At 46.7% G+C, this 12227-nt stretch overlaps 1 protein-coding gene across 1 annotated transcript; it reads left to right on the forward strand.

Moving 5' to 3' along the window:
- The first annotated feature begins 1790 nt into the window (after positions 1-1790).
- Positions 1791-11214, forward strand: GOT1 (glutamic-oxaloacetic transaminase 1). The gene is made up of 9 exons (XM_081911959.1): positions 1791-2030; positions 5136-5317; positions 5650-5773; positions 6611-6723; positions 7645-7749; positions 8607-8757; positions 9035-9200; positions 9701-9843; positions 10229-11214. The coding sequence occupies exons 1-9, from the start codon at positions 1907-1909 to the stop codon at positions 10366-10368; spliced, it is 1248 nt and encodes a 415-aa protein (XP_081768085.1). The 5' UTR covers positions 1791-1906; the 3' UTR covers positions 10369-11214.
- The last annotated feature ends 1013 nt before the right edge of the window (positions 11215-12227 follow it).

Raw genomic sequence — 12227 nt, forward strand, 5'->3', positions numbered from 1 at the left:
TTATCCCATAAATATTGCTTTCTGAGAAACAAATATTTTATTTATTGACATAATTTTTATCCTGCTCTTCAGACAAAAAGGGCTCCCAGGGAAGCTTACGATTCACTACAGACAAGACAATCCCTGCCCTCAGGTTTATAATTGAAAAAGCTGCAACAGAAAAGGAAAATGGATTGGGAAGCAGGGAATGTACATGATCATAGTTAAAATAATTGTCTTGTACACTCAAATGGTTAGAGAAACATAGTGGAATATGGTGTGTGAGAGTGCTGCACAATTGTCAGTCACAGGTGCACACAGAATAGCCCCCAAAGCCCTTAAGATACAACTGCTAAAGAAGTTTTAAAAGATAAACGTGGTAGATTGAGTTTCCTTTCCTTGCAGGTGGCAGTTGTTGACACTAGACATGTACTTTCATGGTGTTCTTTTTGGTGCTTGCTGAGAATGGTTCAGCGTCACCATCAGTGTGACGAAGACCAACATCCTGGGTTAGGACATCTCCAGCACACCACACATCAGCACTGGTGACCGCATGCTTGAGGTGGAAGATTATTTTGTCTACCTGGGCTCCATCATAACCAGCAACCTTTCCACCAACGCTGAGCTAGACTAGCATATTGGTAAGGCAGCTATGGCTCTTCTCTCCAAAAGAGTATGGAGCAATGTGATGCTAACAGTTGATACCATGAACATCTACCAAGCTTGTGTGTTGAGCACACTGCTTTATGGGAGTGAGTCATGGGCAACTTACACCCACTAGGAGAGACACCCCAATGCTTTCCATATGTGCTGCGCCAGGAAGAATTTGGGCATCACATGGCAGGACAGAGTCTCAAAGAAAGATGTGCTCTCTCAAGCCCACCTTCCCAACATGTTTGTGCTTCTTCTGGCTCAGTGACATCTATGCGGGATTGGTAATGTCCATAGAATGGAAGATGGCAGGATCCCCAAGGATGTGCTATATGGGCCTGTTGGCAGACCAACTCTGTTACAAAGATGTCTGCAAAAGTGACAGGAAGGCTGGCAACCTTAACCTCGCTGTGTGGGAATCCCTTGCAGACAACTGGAGTGTCTGGAAATGGTCATGTCGTGTATTCACAGCAGTGACTAGAGGAGAAATGACCGCTCCTCTGGGAGGAGCACAGAGAGAAGAAACACCATGGTATACCTGCATCAGCACAAGCTGCATCAAAACATGTCTCTCCTGTATTGGTCTCTACAGCCACAGTAGGGGCTGTAACTTTACAATGGGTTCAACTCCTCTCGGGAAAGTGAGGTTTGTAACTGTTTTTTAATTGATAACTTTAACATTTCTCGTAACCCGCTTAGGGCTTTTATTACAATAATACTAGTTTGTTTAATTAATAAAACAAGCGCCTTCTCCTCGGCCCACATAATCTCCCAAGAGCAAACACAGTTGACCCTCCACTATTTGGGGAGCTTTCCAGGTGGTTTTTGCACCCCGCCTCGCTCCGAACCAAACCCCGCGCTCCCACCTTTCCTAGCGGCAGAGCATCTGGCTGCAGCTGGGCCTTATGAGAACCCGACCTATTCCGTTTCTACAATAGGCTTTATGACTCCTTCTCCTACCCCGGAGGGATTGGTTATTCGTAGCTTTGTCCCGCCTCTCGAAGGCAGTGGTTGGCTACCCTTCAGGGGCTTCCCTCGTATGCGGTATTCCATTAGCCGGCAATCTCAAAATTCGTGCGATTGGCTGTCCCGCCTCGCCCCCCTCGAAAGCGGCTCTCCGATTGGCGGGAGGGCGCGCCTCCCTGCTATTGGGGAGCGGGGATTCGCTCTCCCCATCTCTCTCTCTCTCTCTGCCTCCGTCTGCGGTGAAGGTGACACTCTCCGTCTCCTCCAGGCAGCGGCGTTCGGGGGGTTCCAGCTTTGATATTGTCCCGCAATGTCTCCCGGAGCGAAATCCGTGTTCACCAGCGTCCCGCAGGCCCCGCCCGTGGCTGTGTTCCAGCTCACGGCGGATTTCCGCGCCGATGGGGACCCGCGCAAGGTCAACCTGGGAGTGGGAGGTAAGAGAGCAGGGCGGGAGGAGGGAAGCACGCGTGGATGCGGCTCCTGGGCGGAAACGGGTGGTTGAACTTGGAGGGGGGGGTCAAGGACCTAAATCTGATCCCAAGGAGCCCTGGGGAGACGGGAGCTATCGTTCTCTGAGGCAGGGTGCCCATCACCGACCTGTCCTTTTAAAGAGGGGTCCTCCTGAGCCTTTGAGCAGCTGTGAGACAGGCAGAAATCCATCAGCTGATGGCCTCTCTACAATGGCAGCTCCGTGCCAGGGAACCTTTGCACTTGTTGAATTTCTGCCTACCACCCATCTGTCAAAGAGGCACAGAAGAGCTCTGTCTGAAAAGAAATCGATGGGAATCTGAGAAGGATGCAAGAATCTGACAATTGGGGGCAGCGATGAAAACAATTTGTTATTTGTATGAATGTTTCACAATCAACTGATTCAGACATATTTTCTATACTTTCAAAATCCTGCATAAAGTCTAGACTCTAGAGAATCTAGCTTCTGTTGATCTGTTGTTGTTTGATTCGTTTTGTTCCTTGCCTAATACCAAATGGTCTCTATGTGACTCTCAACAATTTAAAAACATGCAAAATTGTAAAGCAGTATAACATTGCAACAATATTATCAGCAGCACAAAACTGCAATGATTATGTGCATAGCAACCATAAAACAGCATTGGCCATCAAATGGTAAGAGCACTAGTAGAAGGGACCATTACTGAAAAAGCCCTTATGCTTTCAGTTGAACATGCATTGGTGTGTGTTTACAATTTTAATTACATTGATGATCTGAACTCCTTGGGACCATCTGTGCAACCTCTGGAAAAATTCTTTACTTCTCTTGATGGCTTTCAGGCTTAGCAGGGAAAAATGCGCATCAGAATACTTTCCAATTCTGTAGATAAAAAATGGCTAACACTCAATGATCCCTGATCTGCAGAGCACACAGTTGAAATCCAAGGTGCTTCTAGACTATCATTATTTTCAAGAAAGATTTGATCACATATTGGCAAATTGAGATTGCACATTTATAGTTTGATTGGGAGGTTTTGTGCCACAAACATGCTTCCCCAAAATATTAGACTGTTTGTGATAAGGAGTGTGCTGGGGGAAAGCACTGGAAAGTAAAGAATAACACTGGCTTTTGATGCAGTGTCAACTAATCATGTCTTCTAATCTCCCTGCAACCAAATCCGGATAAATCAGGTTGTCTGGAAGCACCCCTAAAGATAATCACCCTGGTAGGTTGTGGGGATGAGAGACTAGCCTCCTGCAATTTGCACCCTTTCTTATTCTCATGCCTTTGCCATTGGATTCATGAAGGAACATCTGAGAAAGTTCAGCAGGAAACTACATGTAATGATTGGGTTGTGGTTATAGGGTTCTGCACATATAATTTGTTTTGCCTGAATGGAAGATTTGTACGCTTTTATTTGCAGGCAGACAGAAGAATGCTCTGTATCTTTAAATACTGCTTATACTTTATGGCATGTAATTTCTCACAGCCAAGTTCAGTTTACGGAAATTGTATTTGTATTTCATCTCACCTGCAGATCTTTGTCTGTACCATTTATAAATATTAACATGGGGTTCTATGGTTGATCATAGCAGATCTGCAGAATACAAAAGGATGGTGCCAAAATTGATGCTTTTGATAGGTGTTAAAGACTCATATGGATATGGGCACTGTTCTGCTGTTGATACTTTGATCTGAGAGAGCCATTCAGAAAGAGGTAGAGCTACTAGCAAAGGGGCTGTGTATTACAAGGATCAGTGCCTAAAAGGGGGACTTCTACCAATACTGGAAATGTTGAAGCAATATTGCTAATGAAGCTATGTACCCTGGTTTATAGTCAGAAGTCCAATAATGACAGATGGAAACAAATTAAAGCCGTGAAGATAAAAACAAGGAAATGGGTCAGGCTGATTGTGGAGATAAAAGGAATTGTTGTCTCTTTCTTAATCTAATGTTGTCAGATCCAGGACTTTTTTGGATCTTTACCCCTTTTTTTACCTGCACTGTCCCTCCTGCATTCATTTCCCCCTTTCTTCTTTCATCTCTATTCTGCGTCCTGTGACAATCTCGGTGTATCCTTTATTTTGGGCTTCTTTCCCCAGTACTTTCTACAGTTGCTACTGATTGGCTTCCCTCAGGTAGGGGACTGTGATGTTGCCTAGACTTTTGGCACCTGATGTTCTTATGACTGGGCTACAGCTGTCAGGAGATCTGGGCCGGTGCCCATGTTCTGCTTGGGTGAAGCACACGACCTTGAGCAAGTTAATGCCGGGGCCTTGCAGGAACTGGAAAAGGGACTCTGCCCTTAAGCAGCAGAGACCAGGCTGAGTGTAGTGTTTAGTTACCTGCCAGTCCTGCAGTTTCTAAAGCATTACCCTTTGCTCCCAAGTTGTAAAATCTATGGTTGCCTGGTTCCCCTTTGCCCCAAAGTCCCTGCACCTCCTGCAGGTGAATAGCTCAAAGCTTGACCCTCAGCAAACTAATTAGAAGCCAGCTTGCCAGTTCCCTCTTTGCCAGTATCCTCTGGAATACTTGTCGGTTGTTGTTTGTGGTCTCTCTTACCTGTGCTCTGCAGCTCATGCTCAGGATTTGAAGTCTACTCTCTTTAATGGGCCATGCTAGCCCTTTTGCTGCCTTCAGGCATACTCTCCATGTTCTTGGCCTGAAGATCCCATTAAGCTCTCGACGTACCTGAGCCTCCAATCTTGCTAGGTGCAGTGACCAAACTGTCATATTTGATAGTTTTTTTTTTCCAATTGGAATAAAGTGCTTGGATTTGAATATGTAAGCAAAGGGGTTGTGGGAATGGCGCTTGCATTGGAGACCTCCTGTGTGAGATAGGCATCCCGTTGCAAAAGGATAAAGTGAAAATTGGCAAGCGAGACTGGAAGGAGTAAGAGAGAGAACAAACTGTCTGCAGTAAGCCTTTTTGGTCCATCCTTTTATTTTGTACCATACCTCTCCTCTGAGAAACTCAAGGCACGGCACATGTCTCTACCCCTTCCATCTTCTCAACAACCCTGAGAGGTAGGGTTAGGCCAAGAGATGTGTGTCTGTATCTAGAACAATTCCCTTCCTTTCCACCTTGCAGCCTATCGCACAGATGAGGGGCAGCCATGGGTCCTGCCAGTGGTTCGGAAAGTGGAGCAGATGATTAACAAGGACCTCAGCTTGAACCATGAGTACCTGCCCATCCTGGGCCTGCCAGAATTTTGTTCCAATTCCTCACGAATTGCCCTAGGAGACGACAGCCCAGCCATCAAGGAGAACAGGGTGAGCCTGAAGAGGAAACTCCTATTATGAACTTCATCCGTGCAAGTTAAGCCTTATTGAACACAGAAGAGCTTGATGGCATGGAAGAGGTAGGGTGGGAATAGGTTGGCACTGGGGCTTATAATCTCTTTCTCTCACTCTCCCTCACTCGCTCACACACACATATGTAGAAACTGGGATTTGATTGGAACAGAGGAATTTGGGGACAGGTAAGGATCTCAGTATAGTTCAATGAAGCTATTATAGGAAACTAGATTCTTGCTTATAGGATGTCCAGGCATCTTGCTGAAAATAGCACCTGCCTTCTAATTATTGCTTTCTCTTTGTTCCAGGTGGGGGGTGTCCAGTCCTTGGGGGGCACAGGGGCTCTCCGTATTGGAGCAGAGTTCTTGAGACGCTGGTACAATGGAACCAACAACACCGCAACCCCTGTCTACATCTCTTCTCCTTCCTGGGGTGAGTGCCAAGGCCTGGCTGGCACTTTTGGCATGGTTTGGGGTAGAGAGAGAGGGGAAGCTGGGCTCCCCATTGTTTGCAAGCCTCCTCAGTAGACATGTGTTACACATTCATGTTCTAGGAGTCTTGTGAAGCTTTAGACAGTTGCAATAGCACATCTTAGTAGATTTACCCAGGAACTCACATAGGCCTTAAAATGAGGGTGTTTATTGATACACACACATAGAATGAAAATATTCAGCACTTCTCTTATGGCAGTAGGGAAAGCCCAACACTCACTCTCTCTCTCCCCCCCCCCCACACTCACACACTCCTTTGGTTTGGAAGAATTGGCTAAATAATTGTAACCATGACTAAACTAATACACACAATACAGAAGGAGAAGAAAGCACACAGGGCACCAGAGAAGGAGGGGGAGGAACGGGGAAGGGGGAGGCATCAAGCAGTTTTGACAGAAATACAGTGCTGCTTGAAGCCTGCTAGTCTGTTTTCCGCCCCCTCGGCTCACATTGCAGACTAGGCCTGAGTCATGTGCAAGTGGATTAGGGAGGACCTGAGGGTGGCTTCTAAAACGCAGCGCCCCTGCCCCTTGCATGAAGGTAAGAAGCCAAACACAGATCTAGAAACACAGTATTTCTCTCTCAAGGTAGGAAAGGGGAGCAGATGTGGAGGCTACAATTTATAGGGTGAAGGACAGGATAGGTGAGATACTTTTTTCCTAGCCCTGGTGGGCAATTCTAAAGAAACAGATCTGGGGCATTTTTTAAAGAATCCCTTCTAATCCTGAACAGCTTGAGCTTTGGCTGAATGATGAATGCTTCTCTTCTTTCCCCCCAGAGAACCACAACTCTGTTTTCACGGATGCTGGGTTCAAGGACATCCGAACCTATCGCTACTGGGATGCTGCAAACAGGGGTCTGGACATCCAGGGATTCCTGGAGGACTTGGAGGTGAGCCAGATGTCCTTACGGATTGGGTGTAACATAACCTAGAAGGAAATCTGAATAGGGACTGTGTAGATGTTCTACGGGAGCAACATTTCTAGCCTATTGTAATATTGGATTTAACATCTGGCTAGCCAAACGTTTGCTAGGATAGTCTGTGTCTCTTGACTGCAAGGCAGCACCATGCAGAAATCCCATCTTCTCACTCAGTGGGATTCAGAGAGCTGTGGGGGGATCTCCCTGTGTGGATCTGATGCTTTGCCTACCACATCTGTTCATGCCTCCTGAACAGTCATTCCAAACAGGGGGCCCTTTATAGAGCTGCAGCTGGAAGGGGAAATCTGGAGAGCTTGGAAAGCCTGATGTGTGTGGAGTTCTTTGAATCACAGCCCACGCTAGTCTTGTAAAAGTGTATGTGTGTCATTGTAGGTGGCAGTGTTCTATGTGAGGGTGCCTTGTCTTGTTAGTGTCTATTTTATATACATAGAATATCAGTCTTATCCATAATATAGAGTAGGTCAGTTGGTAGAGCATGAGACTCTTAATCTGAGGGTCATGGGTTTGAGCCCCACGTTGGGCTAAAGAGTCCTGCATTGAAGGGGGTTGGACTAGATGACCCTTGTGGTCCCTTGCAATTCTACAATTCTGTGTTCATCTGGAAAGCAGCATCTTCTATCTGGCTCTTTATTGTACAGTCCCATCAGTGAGTCTCAAACATAAATGGCTAGTGCCACTTGATGTTTAGGGTAATTTTTAATGTTTTATGTTTATCATGTTTTTGCTATTCTGCTGGGAGCCACCCAGAGTGGCTGGGGCCACCCAGTCAGATGGGCAGCATACAAAATAATAATAATAATAATAATAATAATAATAATAATAATAATAATAATAATAATAGACTGGGTTTTATTCTCTCTCACTACCCAGAAAGCTCCAGAATTCTCCATCTTCGTCATCCATGCTTGTGCTCATAACCCAACTGGCACAGACCCCACACAGGAGCAATGGAAACAAATTGCTGCCGTTATGAAGGTATTAGCAATTCTGCAACAAGGTACTCCCAGAGTCTGTGCCCAAAGCCATATTTCTGGGCGTTTTTGAATTAATTTATTAGTACTGTTACATTTTATCCTGCTCTCCTACCAGGAAGCTCAGCTAAATGGTACATAGTTTCCCCACCAGCAGTTTTAATTTTACAACCACTTTATGAGATTGGGGATGCCGAGAGACAGCGATTGATTCAAGGCTGCCCAGTAAGCTCTGCAGCTGAGAGGGGATTTATATCTATATCTCGCCAGACCTACTGACACCCTAACCAGTAGACACCGCCAGGAAACAACTTTTAATTTTTAAAATAAATTTAAATAGGTTTCTTTATAGCCACAAATACACTAGGTTCCATACTGCTGAGTGAAGGAGTGTGTGGAACCAGTGGTTTTGGTTTCCTCTGTTAAGTGTTTTAATACCTCACTTTAATCCTATTCCCAGGGCAGGTTAGAAAAAGAAGAAAACAATGAAAATGTAAATGTAAAAATGAAAAGCCTGGGAAGCCCCAAAAGGGCAATAAAGTAGGTGCTGAGGAAACCTGTCTGGGGAGAGAGAGCACCATCACTGAGAAGGCCGGGTCTTTGGCAGCCATGTGCTTTCAGGGATGGCAGTTGAGGATGCCCTGAAGCAGTGGCGTAGGGTGGGTTATCAGCACCCGGGGCAAGGCAAGTAATTTGCGCCCCCTAACCCGTGGATTTGCGCCCCCTAACAAGTGGATTTCCCTAACCCCCAGATGTTGCGCCCGGTGCGGCCGGCCCCCCCTGCACCCCCCACGCTACGCCACTGCCCTGAAGTTAGTGCCAAAGACCAATCTTCTCCCCTTAATTATTCATTCCTTGCAGCGCCGGTTCCTGTTCCCCTTCTTTGACTCTGCCTACCAAGGCTTTGCCTCGGGTTCTCTGGACAAAGATGCCTGGGCTGTCCGCTACTTCGTTTCTGAAGGCTTCGAACTCTTCTGTGCTCAGTCCTTCTCCAAAAACTTTGGCCTGTACAGTGCGTATATTCTTTTAACTTCCCTGCTTCTCGGATTTTGTTCTGCTCTAATGTTAAGCTGCTTTCTTATTTTGGCCTGTAAAAGAACAATTATTGCATTGTATGGTTTTGCTGTTTCATGCCACTATGAGAACCTGTTGTTGTTGTTGGAGAACTACAAGGTGGGATATAACTAAGTAAAGATTCAGATAAAGGGTAGTAAGAATTTCCTTTCGCCCTGTGGGCTATTGCACCGGGCCTAAGGCTTATGGCTTGACTTTCCTTTCTTTTCTCTCAGATGAGCGCGTGGGGAACTTGACTGTTGTTGCGAAGGATGCCGACAATGTGCAGCGCACCTTGTCTCAGATGGAGAAGATTGTCCGCACCACCTGGTCAAACCCCCCCTCGCAGGGCGCACGTATTGTGGCTACGACACTCACGACTCCAGAGCTTTTTGATGAGTGGTAAGGAACAGCAAGGAATGCGGATGGCGCTGTGGGTTAAACCACAGAGCCTAGGACTTGCTGATCAGAAGGTCGGTGGTTCGAATCCCCGCGACGGCGTGAGCTCCCGTTGCTCGGTTCCTGCTCCTGCCAACCTAGCAGTTCAAAAGCACGTCAAAGTGCAAGTAGATAAATACGTACTGCTCCGGCAGAAAGGTAAACAGTGTTTCCGTGCGCTGCTCTGGTTCACCAGAAGCGGCTTAGTCATGCTGGCCACATGACCCAGAAGCTGTATGCCTGCTCCCTGGGCCAGTAAAGCGAGATGAGCACCGCAACCCCTGTCGGCCACGACTGGACCTAATGGTCAGGGGTCCCCTTTACCTAAGGAACAGCAAGAAGTGGAGGGGTTAAGTTGATCCCTGCCGTGATCATGGGCCCCGTTTACTGCCCAGCACTTCCCTATTCCAGCCATTTAAAAAAAACTGGTGCTGGACTGAACTAATGCTTTCCCCTTGCGACAGGAAGGGGAATGTGAAGACCATGGCAGATCGAGTCTTGCTGATGCGGGCAGAGCTCAGGTCTCGTCTTGAGAAGCTGCAGACACCGGGCACCTGGAATCACATCACGGAGCAGATCGGCATGTTTAGCTTCACTGGCCTCAATCGTGAGTACAGCTGTGGGCAGTGTAGAGATACATCGGAAGAGCCTGGGCAGGAAGGAGGGGGTGTGGTGCACGGAATGAAGCAGCTTTCCTGACTTTGCTTGTGGTGATCTAACAAAAATGGTTCTGGCTTCAATAGTACCTCCTTGCCCTCCACTGCAAGTCCAAGCAACCATCTTTACACAGCTCTCCACTATGAAGAGATCTACCTGTGCATTTCCTTTATCGATCAGTTCACAGGATCTCTTCACATTGCATCCACTTTCTGGTTGCTTACCAGCATCGTTTCCTGCTATGACCTTGGCTGCAGCCGGCAAACCTTAGTAAAGGCTGCTCTGGGTACCTGATGAGATGCCTGACACCATTTTTCCTTTTGCTCTTTCTCCAGCTAAGCAAGTACAATTCATGATCAAGGAGAAACACATCTACCTGATGGCCAGCGGCCGCATAAACATGTGTGGCCTGACCACGAAGAACCTGGATTACGTTGCCAGCTCCATCCACGAGGCCGTCACCACGATCCAGTAAATCGGTTGCATGTAACTTTCCCCCTACGTTTTGGGTTGTTTTAAAACCAACAGCAGCCTTTGGAAAGTGGGAGTTTTAGGCAAAGAAACAGAACACCTCTTGCCTCTTGCCACTTTTCTGGTTAAAATTCTACCACTCTCTGAAGCTGCTACCAGCCCCCTTCCCACTGCCTCAGTGTGGGAGAACAGTGTCCATTTCTTCCTTTGGCTAGAGAGAATGGAGTAGAAAGGTGGCTGTGGAGTGAGAAAGGGTTAAGCTGCTCCCCCCCCCCCCCAGCATCCCTAAGTTTTTGAAAAACCCAAAACAGTGGAAGAAAGAAACACACAACTGCATGTAACATCTAGTTTGGCCCTATGAAACAAGAAAAACTGAATCCCTCCATACTGTAACACGTAGTTTGTCTGTTCCACCAACGGAGCTAATCTCCCATACCTCTTTGCTCAATATGGATTGAGAACAGCACTTTTGTCTGTATAGCTTCTTCCTGTCTTTTAAATGGCCCTCGGTTTGTGTGTGTGAGCAGGTGGCAGTGGGAATTTTCCTTCTTGGGGTCCACTTGGTATTAACAGCACCTAACTCTGGAATCCAAGCACATGGCCTTGTCTGCATCTCCGTTTGCACTTTATGTAACCAATCCTCTCTGGCCCATGCCTGCTCCAGTAGAAGGGTTGGGCATTGTGGGATATGTACCAAAAATGACTGGTCTCCTCGTATGAGCTGCGCGGGTTACTTCAGGGAGCAAGGCTGGTGCTGCTTTCCTGGTTTCCAGCCTTGCACAAGCAAAGATTGTAATCTTAAGAACCACCTTTTCTGTCTGTACAACCAATAAAACATCTCTTCATGCCATACCTGTTTTTTGGTCAACTTGGGGCTGCTGTGGAGAAAGGAACAGAGCTGTTTGTTGTGTACAAAACTGTATTTGATCCTCGACCTCCATTGGAACAACCCATTACTGTATCCAGGCACCTATTCTTACCCTCCACTTGACTTGAAATGACCTTTCCCTGCCTCAGTCTCTCCAGTTGTCAGATTAAGAGGTGAGTCTCTTGTGGTAGCTCTGAAACGAGATACTCTGCCTGGAAACCTTGATGAATGGACTATCAGGAGTGTAGTTTGCTAGAAGGGAAGGGTGATGTTACTGCTGACGTAGTGGGTGAGGGTGATGCTCAGAGTCCACAAACTCCTGATCCTTGTCTACAGCACCTGAAGCTTCTTTCTGCCATACAAACTGAGGCATGGGATGATCTGCAAAGAGAGCTGGTGCCACTGCTGCCTTTGCTTCAGCAAAACTGAGTGAAGAGGCAGGCTTTGAACCTTGAGACATGGAATGTTTGTGTGTGTGCAGCTCTCTGCTGCTCTAGAGGAGCACACTATCTTTGCCCATTGTTCCAAAAGTTCCTAAATTTGATCCTTCTACTTTGAAAAATCTTTCAACGGCTCTTTTTCAGTGGGAAGAACATAATGATCATATTTGCTTTTCCATCTTTGTATGGCTGCAACCATCCCTCTGTTCCTACCAAAGCCATTTTCCTGCTCCGCCAAGTTAGCCCCACTCTATACTAGAACTGGGTTCGAGTCCCACCTTGGACAGAAGGTTCCTGTATTGCAGCGGGTTGGACTAGATGGCCCCTATGGTCCCTTCCAACTCTATAATTCTACAAAATAATAGCTACAATAAAGGATATATTCCAGTTTGAGAAAACTAGAGGAGAGCAGAACATCTTGGTACCTTGACTGCAAAAGTTGGCATTAACCAAACTGAGTATGAAATGATGTAGGATGAGAATTTACCTGCACTCTAGGGGTGAAAAGCCTTTTCCTGCCTGAGAGCAGCATTCCCTTCTGGGCAATGGTGGGGA

Source organism: Podarcis melisellensis (assembly GCF_964234715.1).
Source record: "Podarcis melisellensis genome assembly, chromosome: 5".
Lineage (NCBI taxonomy): Eukaryota > Metazoa > Chordata > Lepidosauria > Squamata > Lacertidae > Podarcis > Podarcis melisellensis.

What these genes read in the sequence shown, in the direction of transcription:
- GOT1 (XM_081911959.1), top strand. Translation starts at nt 1,907, where the DNA reads ATGTCTCCCGGAGCGAAATCCGTGTTCACCAGCGTCCCGCAGGCCCCG. An exon ending in GATTCCTGGAGGACTTGGAG is followed by an intron (nt 6,724 to 7,644) that starts GTGAGCCAGATG and finishes CTCACTACCCAG; the next exon opens with AAAGCTCCAGAATTCTCCAT. An exon ending in TAGCTTCACTGGCCTCAATC is followed by an intron (nt 9,844 to 10,228) that starts GTGAGTACAGCT and finishes CTCTTTCTCCAG; the next exon opens with CTAAGCAAGTACAATTCATG.